Source organism: Anas acuta, chromosome 1, assembly GCF_963932015.1.
Source record: "Anas acuta chromosome 1, bAnaAcu1.1, whole genome shotgun sequence".
NCBI lineage: Eukaryota > Metazoa > Chordata > Aves > Anseriformes > Anatidae > Anas > Anas acuta.
The window spans coordinates 121,061,184-121,085,031 of record NC_088979.1 but is presented as its reverse complement, the minus strand read 5'-3'; the positions used below and the strand labels follow the sequence as shown (position 1 = coordinate 121,085,031).

Genomic DNA, 23,848 nt, shown 5'->3' with positions numbered 1-23,848 from the left:
TTTGATGAACCCACACACTACCCCTCCCCCTGCTTTGCTGAGCAATATGTTTAAAAATAAAAGTCTAAGGGTTTTTTTTTTTTTTTGTTACTTCATTTGGGATGCGGGCAGCATCTTCAGGCAGCATGTGTTACTTTTCAGTAGTTCGTATCTTCTGTATCAGCTGTCAGACTTTGGATATGACAAAATGAGAAGGACAATAATTGGATTAAAAAGTGTATCATTTTCAGGTCATCTTACGGAGGAAATGAGGCCTTTGAAAAATGATTACCAAATCTGAAATTGTGTACCAACTCAATTGCATTTCACAGTTTCAAAGAAAATAGTTGTAAAAGAGTACTTACTGCTTCTCCTTAATCGCATGCTGAATTGCAGGGCAGCTTGACTTATCAAGCATCCAAAGTGAAATATTAGAAGTTTCCTTACACGTGAGCATAAAGGGAAACTGAATCTCAGCTTCAGCTATTAGCAGGTAAAGACAATTGGTCATTTGATTTAAAAAAAAAAAAAAAAAATAATAAAATAATTTCATTCAGAAGAATGCTCTTTCTAAAGAAAGGGTCTAGTTTGTAATTAACTTTATATCTAAGGTGAAGCATGAGAAAAATTTTCTGCCCTTTTTTTTGGGAAAATCTTTTTGTGAAAAGTTTTATTTTTCAGTCATTCTCTTAGCTGTAGTGCCAGGCTGTGAAGTCGCAGTGCAGTTTCCTTGTGGCTTTGTAGCAGAGTGGCTGCTACTGTAGCAGAAAAACCTCTGCTGAAGTCTTCTTTGCTTCCTGTCTCAGCCAAAACACAAGTATCCAAGCATATTCTATACACTCCTTTTCAGTCTTCTTTTGGTGAGAATTACTTTCTTCTCAACTCATTAAAATCAGACTCTAGTTTATCTTATGTCATGGGGTTCTTCTCCTGTTCCCAAACTCGTGCTAAGTGTTTCTGCTCTTACTTTCCTCACTCTGTTGGAAGACCTCAGTCAGTTTTATGTGATACGAGGGATGACTTTCTGAACACAGTGAAGACTAATCCTGTGTAGTAAAGGGTGTCTGGATGCCTTCTAGCATGTTCATGCTTTAACCACCGTGAACTTCTGGAACAGAGCTGTCACTACGACAAAATTGCAGATGTTTAGATGAAATTTCAGCTTTCTACCAGATAATGTTGTGCTTTAGCGTTGTCCCTTGTGCCTGTTCACAAATGGTTTGTTGCCTTACTGTATCTGCAGGCCTAGGGACGAGTATGCAAAGCAGGAGAAGAAAATCCAGAGGTATTGCCTCTGGCGTGGGGAGTTCCCAAGCCACACATAGCTGGGGTCTGGGAGAGTATGCTGTCCCTACAAGCTCGTCCTGTTTTATGCTCTTCCTCAAACACTTACTGCTTGCTGCCGTAAGAGATGGGCGCTTTGTTATGTGTGTCCTGTATCTTGATAGATGGCAGATACTCAGACAACATATCTAATGAACCTTCCTAATAAAGCACATTAAGGAATACAATTCCTTTATTTGTTTGCTGCTTACTGTCTTCTGAGGTAGGTAAATGAACCCTTGTCTGCTGAAGAACAGCAGACTGTTCTTCTTATCTGTACTCTCACATGGGTGTCTACTGTTGTACTGAAAGTAACCTTCTTACTTGGACCAGGATAAAGCATTGTCATTAATTGCCAGTCTTAGCAGCACTAAAGAAATAATAGGCCCTGTTATCTCCTTCTAGAAATGGGAGGCTTTTGCATGGACCCAGCATTTGTGCTTCATGTTGCCTGTCTTGCCTTGCCTGGGATTCCTAGGAAGAGGAATGTAAGAAGAAAAGGAAGAGCGAGCAGTGTCAGGACCTCAAAATGTATTCTCTCTTTCCTCAAAGATGATCAAACTTCTTAAGAAAACTCGCATTGTTGGCAAGAAAGCCTTAGGATCTTTCGACATGTGTAGGTTTCAAAAAGCTTCAAAAAGCTTCACTTCTGGATAAGCATGCAACTCTTGCACGGGCCTACCTATAATTTCTCAACATCTGCTCTCCTGAGTTTTTAGGTTAATTTTCTATTAACTATCACTTATTTTCTGCTGCTTCTTATATTCAACAGCGATATTTCTTTTTGTCTGATGTGGAAGGTGAGAGAACTGAGGAAAAAATATGTTCTTGCTCATTTTTCTTCTTGCTCTCATAATTGAGAGGAAGTTTTGCTAACACAGTGCTACTCTCCTCTCCCAGTTTCCAGAAACCTGCCTCTATTTTAGGATTTCAAGCTCCAGCAGTCTTCCTTCACAAACAATTACAGGAACAGTTCAGAGAGAACTTCAGCTGTGTGTGTGGAGCTTGTCCCCAAAAACCTCCATGTGCTCACGTGCCGGCAGAAGGGAATTGAATCTCCAGATGTCTGCAGTCATTCTTAGGAGGAGAAATACTCCTTTTGTTCACGGCTTTGCTTTGGGGAGAAAAGGGATTTTCCTTGTGTAGGATTTTGTTTGTAGCATAGGCAGTAGGGAATGCTCCTGCTTGCCCTTCTCCCCCATCAGATCTGGCAGTCGCCTGTCCTCAGCGTCAGAGGTGCTTCAGCTTGCTGATTTGAGGCTTGTTGCAGCTGAAGGTGAGTATGCTAATCTGGCTCATCCTGAGGCTATGGGATGGCCACGATTGCTGTGGCAGGAGGGTGAAGGTAAAAAGCGCGACCGTCCCTTTTGACAGTAGCCCCCACGTTGGTTAGATTACACATAATGAAGAAATGGGCTGTAATTTCTCTACTGAAATAGTTTTAGAAACATCTGATGTTGAGTTCGCTTGCTCGTCTTGCCCTACTATTTTTATTACTTAGGGGGAAAAAAAAAAAGAAAGGATTGCCAATGATGGAGAGCTTTTGCTGCTAAAGTGCTGCCTCATCTGTAATAGGAGCTCCTTCCCCCAGCCAGCTATTCCTGCCCCGAGAATATCCGCGTTACACCGACGGCGTGCCTACGCTTTCCTAATGTGAATTGAGATCGTGTCCTCCTTGAACTGCAAGCTGTCTTTAACCAAAACGGACTGGTTTCGTGTCGGTGGTGTGCTGGTGGCTTGTTCCCTTCGCTTTGTCACTCTTTTTCCACGGCACTTGCCACCCACGGTGGATGTCGGCTCCGAACAGCTGGCCGTTTCCTTACTCCTCCTCCAGAGTTAAAAGGTATCAGATGAATGCCTTTCCTAACTGCCTTCATCTGTCTTTCTGTTTGCATTTTGGCTGCTGTATCGCTTCCCAGACAATCTGTTTCTCACTGCGATTTCACCCTGGGTCTGATTCCCGGGAGAGCTTGGTCCTTCGCCTTCGTGCGAAGGGTCTGCAGGCTCCAAGCTGATGTTGCTTTTCATTGCACCTGGGTTTTCAAGGCCGCCGTTGTTCTTTGATAAAGAAAGAAAGAAATAGCTCTCTTAAAGATGCAAAAAAATAATAATAATATTGAGGTTTGTTGGTGCAGGCTTGTGACGAGGATCGGATGCTGTGGCAGGCAACCACAGCTGTGCAATACAAGGGACACTGCTGCAGAGACTCGAGCAGCACCAGAACCGCCTGCCTTTTGCCCTGCTCCATCCTTTGCCTGCCCTGCTCCTGCCTCCACAGCCTGGCAGGGCTGCAGGGAGCACCTGAGGGCCCTGGTGCCCGGGCTGCCCGTGGCAGCAGCAGCAGCAGCCAGCACTTTGGGGAGCTTGCATGCTCCGGGGGCTCTGCCTGGTGTCCTTACGGCACTCCTGCTCCTTTTTTTCTCTCCTTGGGTCTCTGCTCCTGCTTCTGCTTCCTTCCACTTGTCTCTTGTTAGTGCAGTTCTGATGCTCTTGGCTTTAGGGTTTTTGTTTTTGTGTTGTGCTTCTTTTTTTTTTTTTTAGTTGCTCTTTACCTTCACTTTTTTTCTTCCTTTTTTTAGCTCATTTCATTTTAGGTCCTCTCTTCCTTCCTTCCTTTCTTCTCAAATAACTGTGGCTGGTGACAACCGGCCATTAAATCACTTCCTCTGTGACATCTACCAGCTCAGCCTAGGTCCGTCCGTCCGTCCGTCTGCTCCGTAGGCCAGGCTGCAGGCACGCTGGGGCAGGAGCTGTCTTACTGCTGCCGCTGCGCCCAGCACAGCGGGCTCCGATTCACGGCCGGTACGTAAGCACTGCTGCAACAAACACGATCGAAAGATTTCTCTAAACCCCTAGCAGAGGAACGGGGGCTGCCTTTAAGACATGTTAAGATGTTTTTAATTTGTGTAAGTGTGGAGTAGAGAGGGTCCTGGTAATTCGTAGCTACTGCAGACAGCTCTGCTGGGGTTTTTGCGTAGTGGCACAGCTTTGTGTGTTAGAAACCTTTCAATGGATGCTGAGGGGTAATGAAAAGAGGAAAATAAATGATGCTGATGCCTGTTCTCAGGGATCACAGGTGGCTAGGTGACATATCTGTGTTTAATCAGAATCAAACGCTTGCAACAATGCAGTTAAAATATATCTAAAAGAGCCTACGGCGAGAAGCGAGCCTCCTGCTTCAGCACCTCACCGGGAGCTACTTTGGCCAAAGGCTCGCAGTTCATACCAGGTATGCAGAGGGGAAGATGGTCGGTCTTTGAGGAATTCGCAGAAGATGGGTGCCATTTATCATTCCTGAAGCCTTTCAGGGCAGAGTGGGGAGGTTCAGAGCCTCTGCCAACGCTCTGAAAGTGCCTGGGAGTGGGCGCCCCGCGGCGGATCTACTGGGTCGGCCACTCTGCACGCCGCTGATAGACCTGTTGAGGGTCAGCTGTTGAATGGCACGAGCAAGTGGGTAAATCCGATCCGTTTGTAACTTGGGGTTCTCCGGTGCCCTGTCAGGGCTCGGTTACAGGGGTGTTATAAGTTATTACGTGTCAGCTGAACCGCTCCGCTCGGCTTCGGCAAGTAGCCTTTGCTAAATCATGTTCCCTGATGATGTAAGAGGGCAGAACAACTAAAGGCAACGTCAAATTAAAAATCCTAGTCCTGTGTGCCTCTTGAGCTTAGTCTGAATTTCTCAGCTAGCTGTCCAGCAACAGGGTAGAGTGAGGCCATGGTCTGGTACCAGTCCCGTCGTGCTCTTTCCACATACTCCCTGTCCTCATGTCTCCGGTTGTGTGTAATCCCTGAGCTCTTTGGGGAAGGAATGACCCGACCTGAGATCATTAAAACAAATGCTGCTATCATCTCTTCAGCACTCGCTGTGTGATCAGTGGAACCACCTTATCTGCATTTCGAGTTGATTTATGGGGCTAAGTGACTGCTGTGGAGTGGGCTCGTCCGTGTGTGTGTGTGTGTGTGAGCTGGGTGGGGAGAGAAGAGAGCGGAGAGAGTGCCTCCTAAAAATAGCTCTCAGCGACTACGAGACCGCTTATGAAACGCCACCGGCAGCCAGTGTTTGGATTACCTTAATTGTATGGTTTCTGTGTGTTTTTTTTTCCAAAGCAGAAGTTTAAGTACAAGCATTCAGGTGAATGTTTTTGTTTAGTCATGGAACAAAATTCTTCTCTTAGTGCTGCTCCCTGAGATACTGGGTTTGGTTTTCCCAATCTTTTCCTCATGTGATTTTTATTTTCTCATTGTTCTGGATCAGGTCTATGCTGGGGATGACCAGTACATCTGCACGGCCAGCGTTGTGCTCTGCTTGCCTTGGTTAAGACCTAAAAGACGGCAGAAAGTAAACGCCTTTAGAGCTTGACATGACCTTGTCGTAGACGTTTAACAAGTCTATCACGTCGATGTTCCTGGAGCTGCTGAGTATCGTGTTATTTTTTAAAGGCTTGTTTACCATCTTCAGCATTAAGCTTTCAAAGACAGTAAATTGAATGGCCCCTCTCTAACACCGTGCGGCTCCCTCTAAAGGGAGGCTTAAAGCTCCTGTGGCATCTGGGATGATTGAACTGAGATGCAGTAAATCTGGATGCTGTTCCCTTAGTTAAATTTTAGGCTTTTAGCAGTGGGTAAATAACAGCAGAAAAACCGTCCCCGCATCTCAGCGGAGCTTTATGTGTTTATTACATCAAATGCAGATATATCAGGCACATCATTATCTATCCCCATTTCCTGGACGTATGTTCAATTTCTTTCTGTTCGTTGTGACCTACTGACCTCAAAAAGGCACGAAACACAAAGATCAGTTGTTATACGCTTGTTCATTTTTTTATATGTAATAAAATCACTCTGCCTTTCTGAGCTGTTACCACTTTTTAGCAATGGCATCGTTTGTTTTACAGAGGCAGTGACTTCTACTGAATGGTCATTTTTTCCTGTTCTCCAGCTGTTTCCTGCAGCAATGTAGCACTTGGTGCTTTGAATTTGCATGGCCACTCTAGAAGCTGTTGAGCAAAAATTTTACAGATGGACCAACAGTTCCTTTGCACTGCATTACAGCTTTTGCCTCCTGGAAGGTTTTAAGATGAATTGACATCTAAAAGGTTTTATTTAACATTAGGTGCAAGTGGAGTGATTTTTTTTTTTCCCCTTCACTCCTGTGTCTCCTGATAAAAGTGAAGGCAACTTTGAGTTCAGGATGGAGTGTTTCAAAAACCTTAGTGCCCTTTGAGGATCTTGTCAGCTGATGCTGAAATTGATCCTGATTATTTGTCTCTGCGTTGAACAGAAGCAAATTGGCACATAATTAATCGTAGCTGTCACTTGGCCAATGACAATAAAGTAAAAGAACGACTTGTTTCACCTTTCATCGCTTGTCACTTAACTACGTTTTTCTTTAAACTGAAAGCAGATTTTGCCTGTTGTAGAAAGCAGCATATTCAGTATCCACCGTTGCCTTTGGGCTATGTAGGAAAATCTGGTTTATGTAAGTGTTGAACCTTTCTGACATTTTTGAGATGCAGAGAGTTCATCATCTTCATCCTCTCTGCGGCCTCTCCTACTTCAAGCCTACGAGTTGTGGCTCATCTATTTGGTAAACTTTAGAAAAGATCCCAATCTAAAATAAAACACCAAAGTCACAAAAATCACCGTAACTTTCAGAATTTTTAGGAAAAAAAAATGATTTCTTTATTACTTGACTTCTTCCCTTCCCAGTTCTGTCCCAAATTCTTGTAATTCCTATTTCTAGGCATTACGTGGGCTGTCTTCCCCACCTACAGACCAGAGCCCTCACTGAAATTTCCGTTCCTGAAGTAGGTAGCTTTTAGGGATAAACCTTCATTCATCTTTCTCTCTTAGACTTAAACTGATTGAGCTCCAAGTAACGCAGCTTTCTGACCTCTTCTGAAAACGTTTGCAGCTTCTTTCTGAACCTCTGTTTTTGAACGATCACTTCTGAATTTTAGGTACCAGAAGCCAGCACGCTCAGAGCTGTGTCGATTCCAAATAGGGGGCAGATGACTGCACTCTCTGGGCCTAGTTTATCGTAATTTGATTAATAACCGTGCTTCTTTGCTTATACTCATTTATTTCGTTGTTAATGTAGGAGGTGCTAAGTCAGAAACCCTACAGGAGTGCTTTCGCATCAGTGCTCTTCTCGCTCTCTTCCAAACGAGCCTGTAATCTCTTGAAAAATACAGAACCCAACAATCTAATCTCCATAAACCACGTTACTGCGTCTGTGGTAATTATCAAAGGAGCTAATGTGGTACTTTGGAATTGTCATCAAATTGATAGGATGGTGATTGCCTGGGTCAGACCACTTGCCTTTGAAATCCTCCCGGTGTTCTGATCGCTTTCAAAAATCAACACCGCTCCTCAGCTTGGATACAAATCGGGAGATTCTTCTGATCTTAAGTAACGTCTGATGATGGCTCTTTTATGACGGTGTTCAGTTTCAGTCAAGAAGTCAGATGACATTTCCTGTGCCAAAACCAGTATGCGCATTTACTGCATGCTTCAGCCTTCTCTGGGTGGTGATTGACGCGTGGGTTTTTGTTCGGGGTTTGACCTGAGCTATTTTTGCAATGCGAAGGTTTCCTCTTGTTTGGGGTAAATTTATTTATTTTTAAACGTATTTTAGGCTCCTTGCTTTGATTCCCTGAGTCTTTCTAATTCCGTCCTTGTAATTTTATTTCCATTCTCTGTTATCTCCCAGTAGGTAATGTGCATTCAGTTCACTGGTGAAAAAGGGGAAACTGCCTAGTAAACCAGTTCATAAATTTTTGGATTTTGTCCCCTGTTCCTCCTCCCCTGGCTCTTAATGATTAACTTTCAGTGAAATTAATCTTTCAGAAAATTACATGAGGAATCCATGTTACTCATTCAAATTTACCTATTTATGTAGGAACAGTATAATGATGGCACACAACTGCCAACTTGATCAGCTGCTCTTTGTTAATGAAGTTCCCCAAAATTTCCCTGACTGCGTGCAGGGGAATAATTAGAAAACTGTCATCTAGAGCTGTGCTTTCTGCTGGTTGTGATAAACTTCCATCCCCTTCTGCTCACTCATTTCTCCATAGGTAGCTGTGACAGCAGCTGGTTGTTACCTGTTTCAGTTGGCAGGAGCTACATACAGTCGTGTAGGGTTTCCGTGGAAGTAACTTGTCGACTGTATTCAACATTCAGCAAATAAAGTTGGAAGAGCACAGAGGAGCCTCAGACTCGGGGAGAAGTAATCCATAATGACTTGATATTGGTACCTCCTTCATGGGAGGTGGCACTGAGAATTAAAACAGATCAATGAAGATATTTGAATGAAGTGGAGAGAGAGAGCTACGTGACCTCAGATGTTGTAGAGAACATGTTGTAGGCCTTTCTTTTAGGATGTTAAGACCTAAAATCTAGGTAGCATAGAGTGGGACGACCTGTGTGCTTGCTAGCAAGGAGGAATGTACTGAACGGAGGTGGGAAGGAAGAGGAGGTAAGGTGAAGTCAACAGGAAGAGCAAATGGAGAAGTTTGTAGACGGCACAAAGGATTGAGGTTGCATTCAAAGTATGAAGAAAGTACATCCTATTCTTTGTTTCTGCCCTTCCAAACGTAAGAAAGAGGAGGAGCAGGGTTTACATGTAGTTGAAAGAAGTAAAGAGTCATAGCTCTCTGACTATAAGTGTGTTAACGTGCATTTGTACTGCTCAGTCAGAAGCTAAACAGCTGAAGGGATGTAGGGCAGACATAATTTTGGACTTTCTCCAGGCCCATTCATTAGCACGTATGGTGGGGGTTGTGATCAATAGCAAAGGAAGTCTTTCATGGTCTCCAAGGGTCAGAGTGCATTTTATTGACTGACAGCTACATTGAGGCTCGAGCGAAAAGTAGACGTGCTGTGCTCATGCAGACAGGTCAGCTTCGAGCTGGCGATAGGAACCTGCAGCTGGTGGGATATTTACGCGAGGAAATGCTTGTCCAGGAGTAGGATCCATTGTCTCACCTGGGTAAACATTTGCTGACGTGTTGTTTTTGGTTTTTTTTTGAGAACGTGCCCCTTGTTCCAAAACAACGTGAATGTTTCATTAAACTCACACTGATCCAAACTCATTTTGGTTTAACCGGTGCTTTGTGTGAACAGGACATGGAGCTGTGCTCAGCTTTGTTTGAGATTAATACTCTTCTTGAACAGGGTAAGTGGCATTGGCATTAGGTTAAATGATGACTTGAGCCATGCTAAAGTTTTACTGAGTGGAAAACAGAGCTTGCTCTGGTGCTTTAATAAACTGTAGTCTTGTGAGTGGAATATCTTCTTTTCTTCCCAGAAACTGATTAGTATTCCCTGCTCTCAAACCACTAACTTCACCTAATTCTTGTGGTTTGTCCTGTTTAGTAATCACGCGCTGGAAGATGGAAAGTGAGCTGGAAAGATCAGAGCATTTGGGAATTAAAACGTCTGGATTTTGTTTTCAGTTGCATCAGTCCTCGGGATTATCTTCTTTGTCGAGAACGCCGCTGAATGCTGATGTTCACATGTGCAGCATGAGAACAGCACGGGGAAGTGGTTTAAGGGTTTGGATGTATTGAGTGCAGATAACAGTGTGCTAGCGACAGCTGTTCGTACTTGTGCTTCTATCCTGGGTGTTACAAAGGTGCTTTTCTTAGATGGTGGTTGTACGGTCACACCAATCTGCTCTGTTAGTGCCATCAGCATCAGAAGTCAGCTTGTTTTTGACAAATAGTAGTGACTGCTCTCATGTGAGCTTGAAGAGCTGTGTAGTATTTAGCTGTTTGGTCCTCCCTTCCTTCCTTTCTTTAGTTTTTCAAGTCCATGTTGTAGACCTGCAAGCAAAGGCGGTGAGAGTTGTGTGTTGGACAGTGCCCATCTATCTGCTGGGGCATGAGGTGGAAGCTGTTGGGAGTCCTTAGGGTGTTTCTTGGTGGAAGGGGTGACAAGAAATGTTGGTCGGACGTGGGACATGGAGAGAAACATCTGGGAGGCTTAATGCTCTGTAACATGCTGGCAAAGAAACCAAGGAGTTCTTGGTTTAGCCAATTCATGTCTTCAAGTTTTGTTAGGAGCTGTTTTCCCTTGTGCTTAAAGGAAATGTACTAAACCTGACTGACTTCTCACCGAAGCTCTGGAGATACTGGCCCGGTGGCAGCAGTGCCAAGTAGGGAAGAGCCACCCGACGTGGCCTCAGATGCAGGGTTTGCCCTTCTGGTCGAGGAGACCCCAAAGTGGCTCCCACCTCTGAAGAGTGCCCTTCGAGCAGCTCTGAGACTGAGCGCTTCAGGTCTGGGCCAGAGACAAGTTTGGGTCTACCTCTAAGACTCCAGAAGCCTGATTTTGGGGATTTTTGGATGAGCCTCATTACCAGGAAACCCAAAACTCTGGCCTTGTGAGCAAGGCTGGAAAAAAATAGGTGAGGAAGCAGGGAGGTTACCTTTCAGATGACGAGGATTGCTGCAGGAAAGCAGATGTCACCTATTTACGTGTGCTGAGTTAGAATGCTAATGACAGAAAGCCAGGCAAACAAAATGCAGGGCTGCTATCAGAATTGCACTTCCAACTTGTTTACAAAAAAAAGAATTTTAATGTTCTTTCTCTTGCTGGCTTCATTCCACGTATTCCTTACGCTTATCAAAGAGGAGGGTGAATTTTCCATGCAGCTTTATTCTGGTTCCCTTTATTCGCCTCTCTAGGCAGATGTTCACCTCTTCCTCCCCTCCCCCTTTTTTTCTTTTTTTTTTGTTGTTTCTCTTTTTTCCCTCTTCAAATATGTAAATCCGCATCTCACCTTCCTGTGGGTGTTGCTGGGGGAAGGGCCATACCTGCTGTGCATCGCTTGGCAAGTCGTTGTCACCCTTTGCAGTAATGTGCTTTACTGACTCTGAAATTTGCGTACTTGCTTCACGGAGCAGTTAAATGCATAAAACAAACAGTTTGCAAGGATCTGGAAGGTAACTCAGAGCTGAGGAACAGTTAAATGGATCTCCTCTGGGTGGTCACCCTGTGTTTGAAGCTGGCAGCACGCTGTTAGGAAAACCTTGGCTGAGGTTCAGCTGGGGCAAGCGCAGAGCGTTCGCTGCCGATAAGAGCAACAACCAGGTGTGGAAGTGGAAAGTGGACGGGGATTGGGCAGGCGGTGGCCCCGCGGAGAGGAGCTGAACACACAAAGGGGTCAGGAGTCAGCCAGGTTCTTGGCGTTGCAAAAGCTGCAAACATTGTGCCGGGGTGTACAAACAAGCGTGTTGCAAGTCGGACGCGAGGAGGTAGGAGCTCGCTGGGCAGAGCTCAGGTAAGCTCCCCCTGCAGTGTCTAATTTTGGCTGCCCACGGTGCTGGGACAGCAGTGAAGGTGATGCAGGTTACTATTAGAAAATTCTTTCTCAAGGCATGAGCAGTGAAGACAGTCCCCGAGGAAGCCGCGGAAGGAAGCTTTCTTGATAAGCAGATGCGATGGGCACCTCAAGCACAGTTTACGCGGAGTTGGTGGATGCTTGCCGCGGATCAGCAGGTTCCTTCTGGCTTCTCTTTGCAGCCCTATTTGAGCTGCAACCTGAGCTATCGGAGCCAAGGGACAATAAATACCGGCGTGCGCTTGCAAAATGGCTAAAACCTTGGTCCTATGGCAAACAAAACCAGACTTTGAACAAGAGGGCTTCTTTTCTGCAGGGCTGCAGGAGGCCAGCCCCCATTTCACCTCGGGTGTCCGAGCCCTGTCAAAGGCTTTGCTTCTGCATGCACACGAGCAGAAGCATTCCGCGTGGGTTGGTTTGTAGCACACTTTGTCACTGCTGCTGGCTTTTTTTTTCTTGCCAGGCGTGCACTGGAATATCCCTTTGCTGCTCTGCAGGCTGCACAGGCAGTTTTGTTTCTTCAGTTACGGGAAAATACGGGGGAATGCTTGGTTCTGGTAATAAGAAGAACACCGCGTGTGACGCCACTTGTGTTAATCAGATGTAGAAATAAGTCCTTGTTCTGGTCATGCAGCACGTTTTGTTGCCGAGCTGTTTGCATCTGGAAGGGAGTATTTCTGTTAACAATGACCTAAATGAAAAATTGTTGGCAACTGTGTGTCAAAAAACCCCAAACATGCTCAGTGTTTTCTATATATTTTCACAGTTTTTTCTTCCTCTGTGATACTGAAATATACAGGCTGATTTAAATCTTTACCCTTTTCTGTATCATTCTTATTGGGGATCTTTCTTATGAATGTATTTTAATTATTTTCATATCTCTTGCTTCCCAGGAGACAAAGATGGCAGCAAAGTGACTACAGTAGTGGCAACTCCTGGACAAGGTCCAGACCGACCACAAGAAGTTAGCTACACAGACACCAAGGTGATTGGAAATGGATCTTTTGGTGTTGTGTATCAAGCCAAACTCTGTGATTCAGGAGAGCTTGTGGCCATTAAGAAAGTCCTGCAGGATAAAAGATTTAAGGTAAGAATATGCATAACTTCAGAATATTTTTCACGAATCTTATCTTGTTTTCCATTTCTTTGATGACAATCTTTTTGATTTTTTTTGTTTTCATTGGAGCACATAAACACAAAATTTTCCAAGACCAAAGATTAAACAGATGGTTTATGATAAAGGAATATAGTTTAACTTGAAATTCAGTGAGTCATTGCTGTTATTATTTGCATTAGCGCAAAACAGGAAGCTAAAAATCTTGATTTGATGCTGTGGTGCTGCTCCCTGGTTGCAGCCTATGCTCTTTAGACAATGAACTGGGGAAACAAGGGAAGAGCTTGTCTTATACTTACTTTTTTCTAGCTTAGACTCTTCTCCAGTCATTAGTAATTAAGCTGCTGGAAGGAATGGAAGCCTTTGGGCTTTGTTCTTGGTTGTTGCATCTCTAAAGTAGAAGGCTGTACTTGAGTAAGCCAAGAAGTCCGCAGACCAAGAAGGTAACAAATACTGAGCCGAGGGCACTTTGGACTCAAGGGGAGTTACTTCCCTTTGTTATCTGATTGATAAATGTGATCTGTTGTGACAGCTTCCAGACTAGTAAATCTGTTCTAAATAATAAGTAGTTTTCCAAAAAGTCTCTCTCTGGGTGATACTTAAACCAAATAAAAGTTAAAGATCATTAGCAGCCTCATTGCTGCTGTTACCTCCCCTGGTAGATGTTTGGTGTGCTTAACTGCTTTCCCTTATATCTAAGTAGCCAGCAGATAAACTTGTGCAAAGGTAACTGGTTTCACCATCTGAAGTCAAAGGCACGGGTTTTAGCATCTGGAGGACACAGCTTTCATGACTACAGAAGTATACAGCAGCAAAAAATTTATAAATACTTCTGAAGGCTAGTGGATGACGTTTTTACTGTCTCCTTCATAGTTCTCTTGTATATTTTTCTAATAACATTTAATGCCCAGCTAGCTTCACTGTTTGTGTTTGTAATTTGTGCCCTGTTTGGGTAGCAAAATCATTCTTTTGATGTGTTTTGAATTAACTAATGTATGCCTCTTCCTGGAGTCTTGAAATTGATGCTGTCACCACCACAGGCATCAGCATATCACAAATACATCAGCTAAAGTGTGGAAGAGGAAAGCTATTTTTAAATTAACCTAATCATGCGGCATTGTTTCACTTCTAATTGAGAGAGGTGTGTAAAGTTCTTGCATTGTTCTTACATCTGTCAGATTTCTTTCCGGCTTGTTTTTATATGTTAGAGGCAATTAGTACTGGGGAAGTGTGCAGCATGGTGCGAGAGCAGATTATTTTATAGGAATGGAAGAGGTTGAAGAATAACCCAAGCTCTAAACCTAGTCATGCTTAAAGGAGTTACTTGAGCTCTTCCCATTGTGTGGTTTTAGGTAAAAGGCCAGTACATTTCCCTTGCCATGGTGGATGCCAGCTAGTGCTTTGGACCACAATCTTTGATTTTACAGCTTTTTTAATCTCTGGACTTTGAGGTTGTGTAGGGTGTCAAAAAGATAATTTGGCCAAGCATTTTAGTTTCTGCCCATTAATTATCAATAACTTGTGATTTTTTAATGTCTAATACAGATTTATAAATGAATGTCTTTGGTTTTCTTTTAGTAGTTGATTCATATTTTGCTGTCTTACTATTGTGCAGTGTTTCTTGAATTGATTAGGAAGAAGAAAGGGCGTGTTTCGAATATTAGCCCAACCGTACATCATCATGTACCTTTGCTTTCAGCTCCCTAGTTTTTCCCCATCATTCATCAGTGTAGTCCTCCCTTTTTTTTTTTTTTAACATTCTGATCTGGAAGTGCATGTTCTGTTGGCTGGAGGTGTGCATTCCTGCAGGTTGGATGAAAGCCTCTGCCTGGACAGATTTGGAAGCTGGAGACGCGTATCTTATATCAAGAATAGCGTACAATTACTTCAGAGTATGCTACTCTTTGGGAACATCTGATCTAGGTTGTAAACGCTGGACTAAATATTTTGCCAGGGAACTGCGAATGCCTGGTGCCCATGGGGTTTGATCACATCTTAGAAGCAGACCAGCATTTCCATTCAGTTGTGGAGTGCACCTTGGCTGGGCTGTTGGTGCCTCGGCATGGTGGCCCGCATTGTGGTCTCAGCTCTAATGTTGTGTCCTGTCTTTCATAGACTAGTGCTATAGATGTGTAAGAATAGGTCTTCATACAAAACATTGATAAAGACAGGTGCAGTTAAATTATTTGTAATCTTTGCAAGTGCTTTCATCCACACTTCCCTGCAGGTCCTTAACTGCCATAGTCTAATTGTGATGCTTGGGAGGAAAAAGCTGGTAGCATAAATTTTCTTGCACTGCTTTTGTTGGTGTGTTCTTTGGAATATTCTTAAGATGAGAGAGCAACGACTGACTCTTACTTCTACAAAAGTCAATAATAAAGCAGCAGGTGTTAGCACAGATAGGAAGTTCTTAGTCTGATTTTTGCTATTTCTGTGAATAGATGTACGAACTGCTAGAAATATCTGCCTGTTAATGGAGAATAAGTACCTAAACTCTGCATATCTGGATTTCAAGTTTCTGTGTTAGTACTAGACTGTCACCCTCAAAGTGATGCAGGATTATTAAGAACTGTCTTCACCTTTTCAGACAATCTAGGTTGGGCTTCACATTTCATGGGCATGGACCTCAAGTCTGCAGTAAGAGAAAGCCACATTCTGTACGAGAACCACTGACGCAGTGCAGCCTTTCAAGTCACTACTTAGGTCTAACACTCAAACTACATCTGCCTCTGGCTTAGCTGACCGAATTTCTCAAATAGGCAGCTCTTCCAGAGGTTGAGAGAACATCAAACTAGGTCCCTGTCAGTCCTGAAACATGAAGGCCTGTGTTGATAAAGCCACTGAATAGTAGTCAGTGCTCTTTCTTCTTTTCATCTTTGGGAATAATATATGTTGTGACTGTTTACGTGTGTGTTTTTTTTGTTAATTATGTAAAATTTCAACGTTAAGCTGAGTCTTGCAGCCCACTAAAGCAGCAGGATGGAAAAATAAGTATATGTTGAGGTTCTGGTTTCTCTCTTTCTCTGCTGGATGTGTGTACTTCTGTGAGCTGTTTGAAATGCTTCTGAAAGAAAAACAGTTTTAGTTCAGTTCTGGCCTCAAATATATCAAGCTGCTAAGTATAAAAAGATCATTTTTCAAAGCACTCTGTATCCACTGTTTGTGTTAACTTAATTACAGCAACTTTGATCATAGCATCTCACATGAAAAATGTAAAACCACGAGGAAGAATTCCCGTTTAAAAATGACTAAGTGTTTAGGCTCTTAAGTTGTGTTAACTTCTGAGGAGACTTTTCTGTTTAAAACATTAAAAAAAAAAAAAAAAAAAAACAACTAACATTGATCCAACTTTTAATAGGTTTTGTGTTTCTGCTTGTGGTTGAGGATGTCATTCTGTAGACGTGCATGCACAAAAATGCGGACCTGTTGACTAATGAGATTTGTATCTTTTGCTCTCAGGATCCCAGTGGTTAACAGGCCGCTGTGAGTCCAGCTTCAAATCAAGTTTAATTGGTTCCCCTCCTGGCTACCCTCCCTGGCTCACTTCTTGGCTCTCCGTTATCCTTGGCTGTTTAAGATACAGCAGATAGCAGCAGTGTGTTGGAAAATATGCTGCATTTTCTGAGGGCCTCAGTCTACTGAGGTCACTGCTAATGCAGTTGATTTCTCTTGACAAGGGTTGTGCACGGTGATCTGATCGAGTTAAAACAAGTCTTTTCTGTGGTCTGTAAGGCTGGGCTGCAGACAGTCCTGTCTACAGGCTGACGAACGAGGGCTTGACAGCCAGCTCCCTGATACTCGTTGGGAAACCCAGTTGGGAAGTTTTAAAGGACGAGAGATCATCTCTCAGTGCAGGTTTGGTCACCCTTTGTCAGTCAGGTTCAGACAGGATGCACGAAGCATCTTCCCTTTTTAATATTTTAGCAAGTCCTGCTCCTATGTATTGCAGCTCTGCCATGAGAATATGAAATGTATAGCTGAAGAGAAGCCATCTCTGCTGCTGAAACTTGAGATACCATGTAGGACTCTGACTTGCTTCATCTGTATGTGCCAGAGCTGCTGACCCTTTCCAGCACACGGTGTTAGGGTGAAGTACTTCATGCCTTTCTAGGAACAGGGACGTGATCACAAGTTGTAGAATGGACACTGTCTTCATCTTCAGTCAGTTCTTTAGCTCTCAAATTAGGGTAAAACACAACAAACACAACGTAGAGGTTGGACCTGCTCTGGTGTCCTCGTGATCATTTTTCTCAGTGACCTCTTGTCATGTGCCTAGGTTTCCACGGAATTAAAGGTGGTGCTTTTCTTTTTTGTGTGTTAATTTGTGTGTGAGCCAGTCTAGCACTCCCATTTCTCCATCTAAAGACTGCTGAATATTTAAACGTTAATCTGAAGGCCTTCTCTCAACAGAGTATTTTTTTTAATTTACACAATCTCATTTCCAAAGACCTTCCCAGTTTAAGTTGGAAGCATCCATGTGATGAAAAGTCACCAAGGGAAGACATGGTGATGAAAAATAATAACATTTAAACACCTTTCTTCTAAGTCTTTGAGGACGTGCACATCTTAGCTACTTTGAAGATCTGAGGGATAATGAATCACTGTTCCTAAGACCATTATGGAGGTGGCACTTCTAAATGGATGCCTTAATTTTGTTGTTAAGTAGCTGGAAAGAGCACTGTGAACAACAGTTCACTCTCCTGACTACTTCAACGTGATGTCTTCTGTTTGTACCACAAGGGGGGAAGGAAGGCTGAAAATATTTTCCTGTGACATTAGCTAATATTACAAACGTCTGTAAAACTGGCAGAAGGAAGATAATTGAGCTTGACTGGAAGCCTTTGCGAAACTATCCCTCAAGCCCTTCCTATCCCCATCTGAAGGCTTGAAGTCCCTCTTGAAGACTGGGGCCATCAGATAGGATTTGCAGAATCAGAGATGCCTGGGCATGTGTTCAGGATGTTTTCCCATGTTCTGAAGAGCTGGAGGGCTGTGTTCAGTTCCAGAGGGTTTCTTCAAGTCTGTACTTTAACCCTTGTATGGAGGCCAAATTTGTAGCTGTAGTCCAGCTTGCTTTAGCCAGATGAACAGAGATGTTGACCAAGATAACAGCGTTTCTTACAGCAGCGCTGGATCTGGCTCTTGAAAGCTAGCTTATCTGAGCCGATTCTGTTATTTGGCTGTAAGTGTGGTTGCATTACTTTCTGCATTGCTTTCTTGTTCACAGTGCACTGAAGAGGCTGGATAGGATCTCAGCTCTCGCTCACGACTTTGTATTTCATTCCATTTTCCAATTTTCACACACACCGAGTGTTGCTAACAAAAGCAAGAATCAGTTTGTACCCTGCCTTTGGCAAGTTTTGAAGTAAGAAGTGTGCTGCTCCTTGTACAGCCAGGGATGTTCCAGCTGATGCTCTTGTGGCCCTAAGAGGCCTCAGAAGCATCTCCTTCAGTAGGTGTTGTATTTAAGTCTGTATCAAATTTATTTGTAGTTGTGTTAGGACTGTTGCTACAGGTGTTTTCTAATCTGGCAAATGAATTGGATGCGTAGTAGGTGTTAAAGCAACATAGGTGTTGAGTTTGGCGCATGGAGATGAATTGGAGTTTGTGTGAAGGGCACTGATTTCAGTTTTCTTCCTTAGCCAAGTTATTGGGCTGAAAACTGCTGCTCTGGGAAGGCAGCATCAGCCACCTGCAGTTTCCCTGGCGGAAGAGAAGGAAGGGTTCTTCATCTGTAGACGTGGTTGCGTGTCCATGTAGAAATGTGTATTCAGGTGGAAACCCACACGAGGAGAAAGATACCTGCCATGAGAATGTGTTCTTTGAGAAGGGAGGAGTCAACCCTCAAAGGATAGGTGGTGGTGGTTTTCTTCCCCCCACTTTATGGGTGCTAGCATGAAGCATCTCTGTGGATATACCCTGCAGTTCGTACCCTGCATTTATTTTGGATTTTGAGCTTTTCTATTTCCACAATTTTTCCTGTGTCGTTCCTGAGACTAGGGCCAAAGGCATGATTTAAAATGAGATAGTCATTTAAGGTCAGCTTTCTACCCTCTCTTCCACACCTATTCCATATCTTCAGATCAAATGTAAACCTATCTGTGTCCTTTGTGTATATGCTGACCAAAAAAAGGTCATTAAGACATATTAGCTTTTTATAAAGTCTTTTACCTCATGGTCCAGATACTTTATGTAGCTGCTGTAGTTATGATTGTGGGGTTTTTATTGTCTCCTGTGTCTAACAAAGGAAGTAGGTTTATAAGTCTGTTGTTCATTAAATATATATATATATATATGTATGTATATATATTCCATGAAATATATATCCCATAAAATTATATATATTCTATGAAGTGTATGTATAATGTGTATATATGCATGCGTGCATATACGTGTGTGTATTCTATATATATAAAATACATTATATATTATACACACACATGTATGTATATATATATATATTCTTAAATTAAGCTGGAGACTGCCTTGAGACAGAGAGGTTAAAAAAAGACGAAAAATACCGTGGTCAGGATGCTGCACTGAAATCATGAGACCGAGAGTGGAGATTAAAGTTTAAAAGAATTCCAAGCGCATTAAGGTATGGAAACGTGTAGTTTCAAGCTCAGAAATAGCTGTAACCCTGCCACGGACTGACAGCATACCGTAGCTATGTGGCTGAACTTAAAGATGCTTCAAAATGCCCGATCTCGGTCACTTTAAATTCCATTCTGCAAGACACTTTGTCTTTTCCAACCATGCTGCTTAAGTGCCTGAGAAGGAGTGGTATGGAAAAAAGGAAGCAGTAAGGATAAGCTGTTTTTCATTCTTTTTTTGACTCCTGAAGGTGTGTTCTTCCAAGTCCCACCTTCTGCCAGCAGGGAGCCTTGTTCAGGGCACGTGTTTGTAGGTAGCCAAGGTGAAAGGGGACTTCATAAATCCCCAGGTTTTGGGTGCTAGAATGGTGTTCAAAAGCAGTTGTAAAATACGTACGTCTCTCCCGTGTGCGTATGGAAACGATCTGTGATAGCCTTTCAGGTCTACCACCATGAATACTCTGCACCTCTCCTTCTGAAGTTGAGTGATTCACTGCTGCTCATGGTTTCATCTAAATTCAGAGCTATTTTTTTTCCTCCTTGCCGTTCCAGCTAAGACAACAAGGCGGGGTGGAGGCATGCGTAATGCTCCCGAGGGCTGGATAGCGCTGCTGTTGTGCAGAGCTCGGGTATTAGCGCGGACGTGGGGTGGAAACGGTGTCCCAGGGGGAACCTTCTACACCTGTCTCCCAGTTGAGAAGAAAAGTATTTTGTAGGATATAAATAGAGGATTAGCTGATCCTCGTCGAGATCAAAACGGTGCTTTTGAGACCGCTTAGATGTTTGGTGCATGCAGTTACTTCAAGGCTTTGTATTGTGCCATTGTGTATTCTCTTTCAGAAGTCACGCAGCGTGAGATTGCATGGTCGCAGAAGATTTAGCTTGAACGCTTTCCACCTCCAGCCGTGTTACGTACCTGTGGCTCTCACTTGCTGACTTCCATTCTTATTTGGTTAGATTATCTTTGGTGCAATGTGCCCTTCTTAAGGTGTGATTGGAGTATGTTGTCTTTTTTTTTTTCTCCAATGAATACAGATTTTTACCTTTTAAAATACCAGGCTACTAGCTCAGGCTGCAGCAAATCATCCCTTTTAAACCCAGTACTTACTTGTTCCAGTATTCTACTGTGCTAATCGTTCACTTTATGGGGTAAAAGGGAGTAAAAACTGATGAAACGTTGAGACAGGAAGGACAGAAGAGACCCACCTCTTCTGAAGAGACCCAGTGGAGGTTTCCTCAAGTAAGGAAATGGGACAGACCTTCTTGTGCATGGAGCTCCCAGGCCTCTGAGCTACAACCCCTAGCACTATCTGCTAGCTCAGCACATTCGGCTTGTACTTAAAACCTTGTAAATGAGCTGTCTTTTATCCCTAGGTCCCTCCTTGAAGAGGGATAACTCAAATTCAGCCGATAAAATGAGGAGGGTTTCAGGAAACGTGGAAATCTGAATAATTTTTGATTACCACTTTGTTTTCTTGCGTAGATCTGACATTTTAGAGCAAACCAACGTGCTCCCCCTAAGAAGCTTTAGAAGCTTTAGGGGTCTTGTAGCAAAGGAAATGCTCACCAGTTACTAAAGGCAATAGGCAGTGCCCACTGCTGCTCTGAAAAGTTAGCACCAAGCCACGAGAAAATAATGAAAGGAAGCTATTTAAAATGTTTTGTCAGGCCTCTGTAATGCAGAGACAGAGGCGCTTCAGACTCTGTAGGGCATATTCTGGAATTAGCAACACTGCCAGTTTTTCCTGTGACTTGGATGCTTCCTGTTCCTGGGTACGACTGAGAAGATGAGATGTGAGTGACAAACAGACTTATTTTTAGGCTGCGTGATACAAGGAATCACTTTTCTGCTATTTTACGTAGTGCTTTTTTGAGGAAAGTTTTATGTCCTTCTGAGGTCATTCCTGCATGTTTTCTGTCGGCATTGTGCAGGGAAGTTTGGCAAGTCCAAGGCTAAATTTAAGGATGAGAGAGACAATGAGGTTTTGTTGGATGGCCTTGACTTCTGTATGATCTATTGCAGGAAGTTAAGCTGGGTCTGAATTTTATTTGAAGGACTTTTGTAAGATTAGGATCATGTAGTAACCCCAAATAAGAAATAACTCGTGGAAAGATGATGAGAAACGTACTCCACTAAGGAAAATCCTATTTATTGATGCTTTTGTGTTGCATTGATGCTTGTTTTAAAATACAAGGAGTGATGCCAGTAAAGACGTGGTCATGAATTCATACTGGTTTTTGGGCAGGTGAAAGGAAGGTTCCCACTCAAAATCCAGTTCTGCTTCTTCGGAGTGAGATTCGAGGTGTGGTGTATCATATTTTTAAATGCACGTTACAAACCCTTAACTAAGTAGAACTCAGTCTCCTTTCTTCAGGGTGGGTTTTTGTTTGTGGAGCCTGGAAGAGTGAACTGGGATGAGTAACCAAGGCTCCTATATGTGTCATGATGCAAATACCCGGGCTATAGACATCTGTATTCCCTAATTCTTCTAAAATTTGAAGCCCAGCCTAATTGTTACAGACCCAACAAAGGTGTTCATTCCACCTCTTGGTTTGTGATGTTCCTTTGAAAGCCCGGGCCTGGTGATTAGGGTGCTGAGTACTCAGCTCACCAGTCAAAATACAAACAGCCCGGCTGAGTCACTGCAGCATAACAATGCATATGTAAAAGAACAGCTGGATCTGATTTTGATTTTTTAATTTGAGAGGCACTCTGATGTCAGAGAGCTAGATTGTACTTCCCTTCCCTTTTTTTCCCCCTCTAAATTTCTCCAATTGAGAAGGACAGACTATCTGACTCGATGTCTTTTTAAGATCCATCTGCTTCTGTGTTTACTCATTTGAAGATACGTCTGAGGATCTGTTCATCAGACCGAGCTCGCTTGCCCTTGTGCATTCATTTGAGTGTAATGTCACCAGAAAACTGACTCATAAAGACTGTACCAAGTTTTTTGGACTCAAAAACAGGCACCTCATTTATACGAGACAGCTGTAATAGTGTAAGCATGGTGACTGATTGTAAATGAAGGTTAGTAAGAACCAAGTGTGCAAGCATGGAAATTGGCACAGGAAAGTTTGCTGCTCCAAAACCTACTGCGTGGGCTAAGTATTGGTAGGAGGATTCGGTTCAATGTTGTGCATGGATGTACTTGTTTCTCCTTTCTGACCTTGAGCAACTGTGTGAGCACATTTCAGATCGAGTCTGACCGGGAGCAACAGGATGTAGAGCAGGGAATCTGAGGTGAGCCCAAATTTCTGAACAATTCCTAAGGACAAATACTTACTGCTTTCCTTTGCGGTGCTCTGCTGGACGTACTTTTTAAAATAGTGAGCAATTCTGAGTTACAAAATTACAAGGTGGTAAGAGCTGATAATTTGTAGTTAAGGCAATGACATTATACATTTTTAACCTACAGATTCTATATACATATATATACGTGCTTTATTTTTTAGGTTAGATTCTTCTGTCAGTGCAACATCACAGTAAACTGTACTAGAATTACATTTCTGAGAGACCTGGGGCTTCCTTGATTACACGAGGGGTATTAACGCTCCTCACTTGTCATTTAGGTACCTGCAGAAAGCAACAGCATGAGAGCACAAGAAATAAAAATGCGCTTTCCCCAGAGCGCTAGAAACCACAGTAGGTGATTGGAGTCAGCATTTGAAGAGCCAGAGCAAATAGTCAAGGACTTGGTACAATGCATGCTTTTTTCTTTTTTTTTCTGAAAAGTCAACATAACTTGGGAAAGGGCAGAAAAGGACGCGGTTTGCAGATAATATGATTGATTTCCTCATAGGCAATGACTCTGCATCTGTAACAGTGCATAACAGGCATAAAGGTTAGCTGCTTGCACACAGGGCTAACAGATCTAGTAGGACAAGAAAATAGTATGAGATACAGGAAAACTAGGGCAAGCTGAGGGTTGCCTGGAGTGTCGGAGGCCCAACAGGCTCTGTGGACTCGTTGAGCAATTTTTTTTGTGGCAGCACGAAGGCCATCAATTAACAGGAAGGATAAGCAGTGCAAGGACTCTTGCTTTGGGTTCACCTGATGAGTATCTCTGGGAAAGGGTCCGCCTTGCTGTTGAGAACATCCCGTCCCCAGCACGCGTGCACTGTGCTGGGTGCAGGCAGTGTAGAAAGGCCCTTCCTGGTGGAGTGCTGAGCTGTGGCATCCTGTCCTACTGGCTTGTCCACATGGATCTTCGTACAGGTAATGAATCCGTAGGTGACTTGGTGAGTAGATTATGTGCTTTCACGGGGAATTAAGTTCAAGTGAGACCTCTCTGAATTCAGTTGTCCACCTAAGCCATTGGAAGCTTATTTTACCTTCAAGGTTTATTTGAATTAGATTGTCCCAAAAATCGTAATGCACAATATGGTGGCTGCGCCCTTATCCGACCTTGTGTGCTGCAAACACTAGCGTGTGTTGGGAGCAGTGCTGTCTTGTCCACGTAAATAGGTAGTGCCACATCTTCAGAGCAAAGC

At 43.3% G+C, this 23,848-nt stretch overlaps 1 protein-coding gene across 2 annotated transcripts in view; it reads left to right on the top strand.

Moving 5' to 3' along the window:
- GSK3B (glycogen synthase kinase 3 beta) overlaps positions 1-23,848 on the top strand; it is a 131,579-nt gene that overhangs the window by 35,390 nt on the left and 72,341 nt on the right. For both annotated transcript variants that reach the window (XM_068698127.1, XM_068698137.1), the window contains exon 2: positions 12,544-12,737. In XM_068698127.1, coding sequence (XP_068554228.1) covers positions 12,544-12,737 — 194 coding nt within the window. The remainder of the gene's footprint in view (positions 1-12,543; positions 12,738-23,848) is intronic.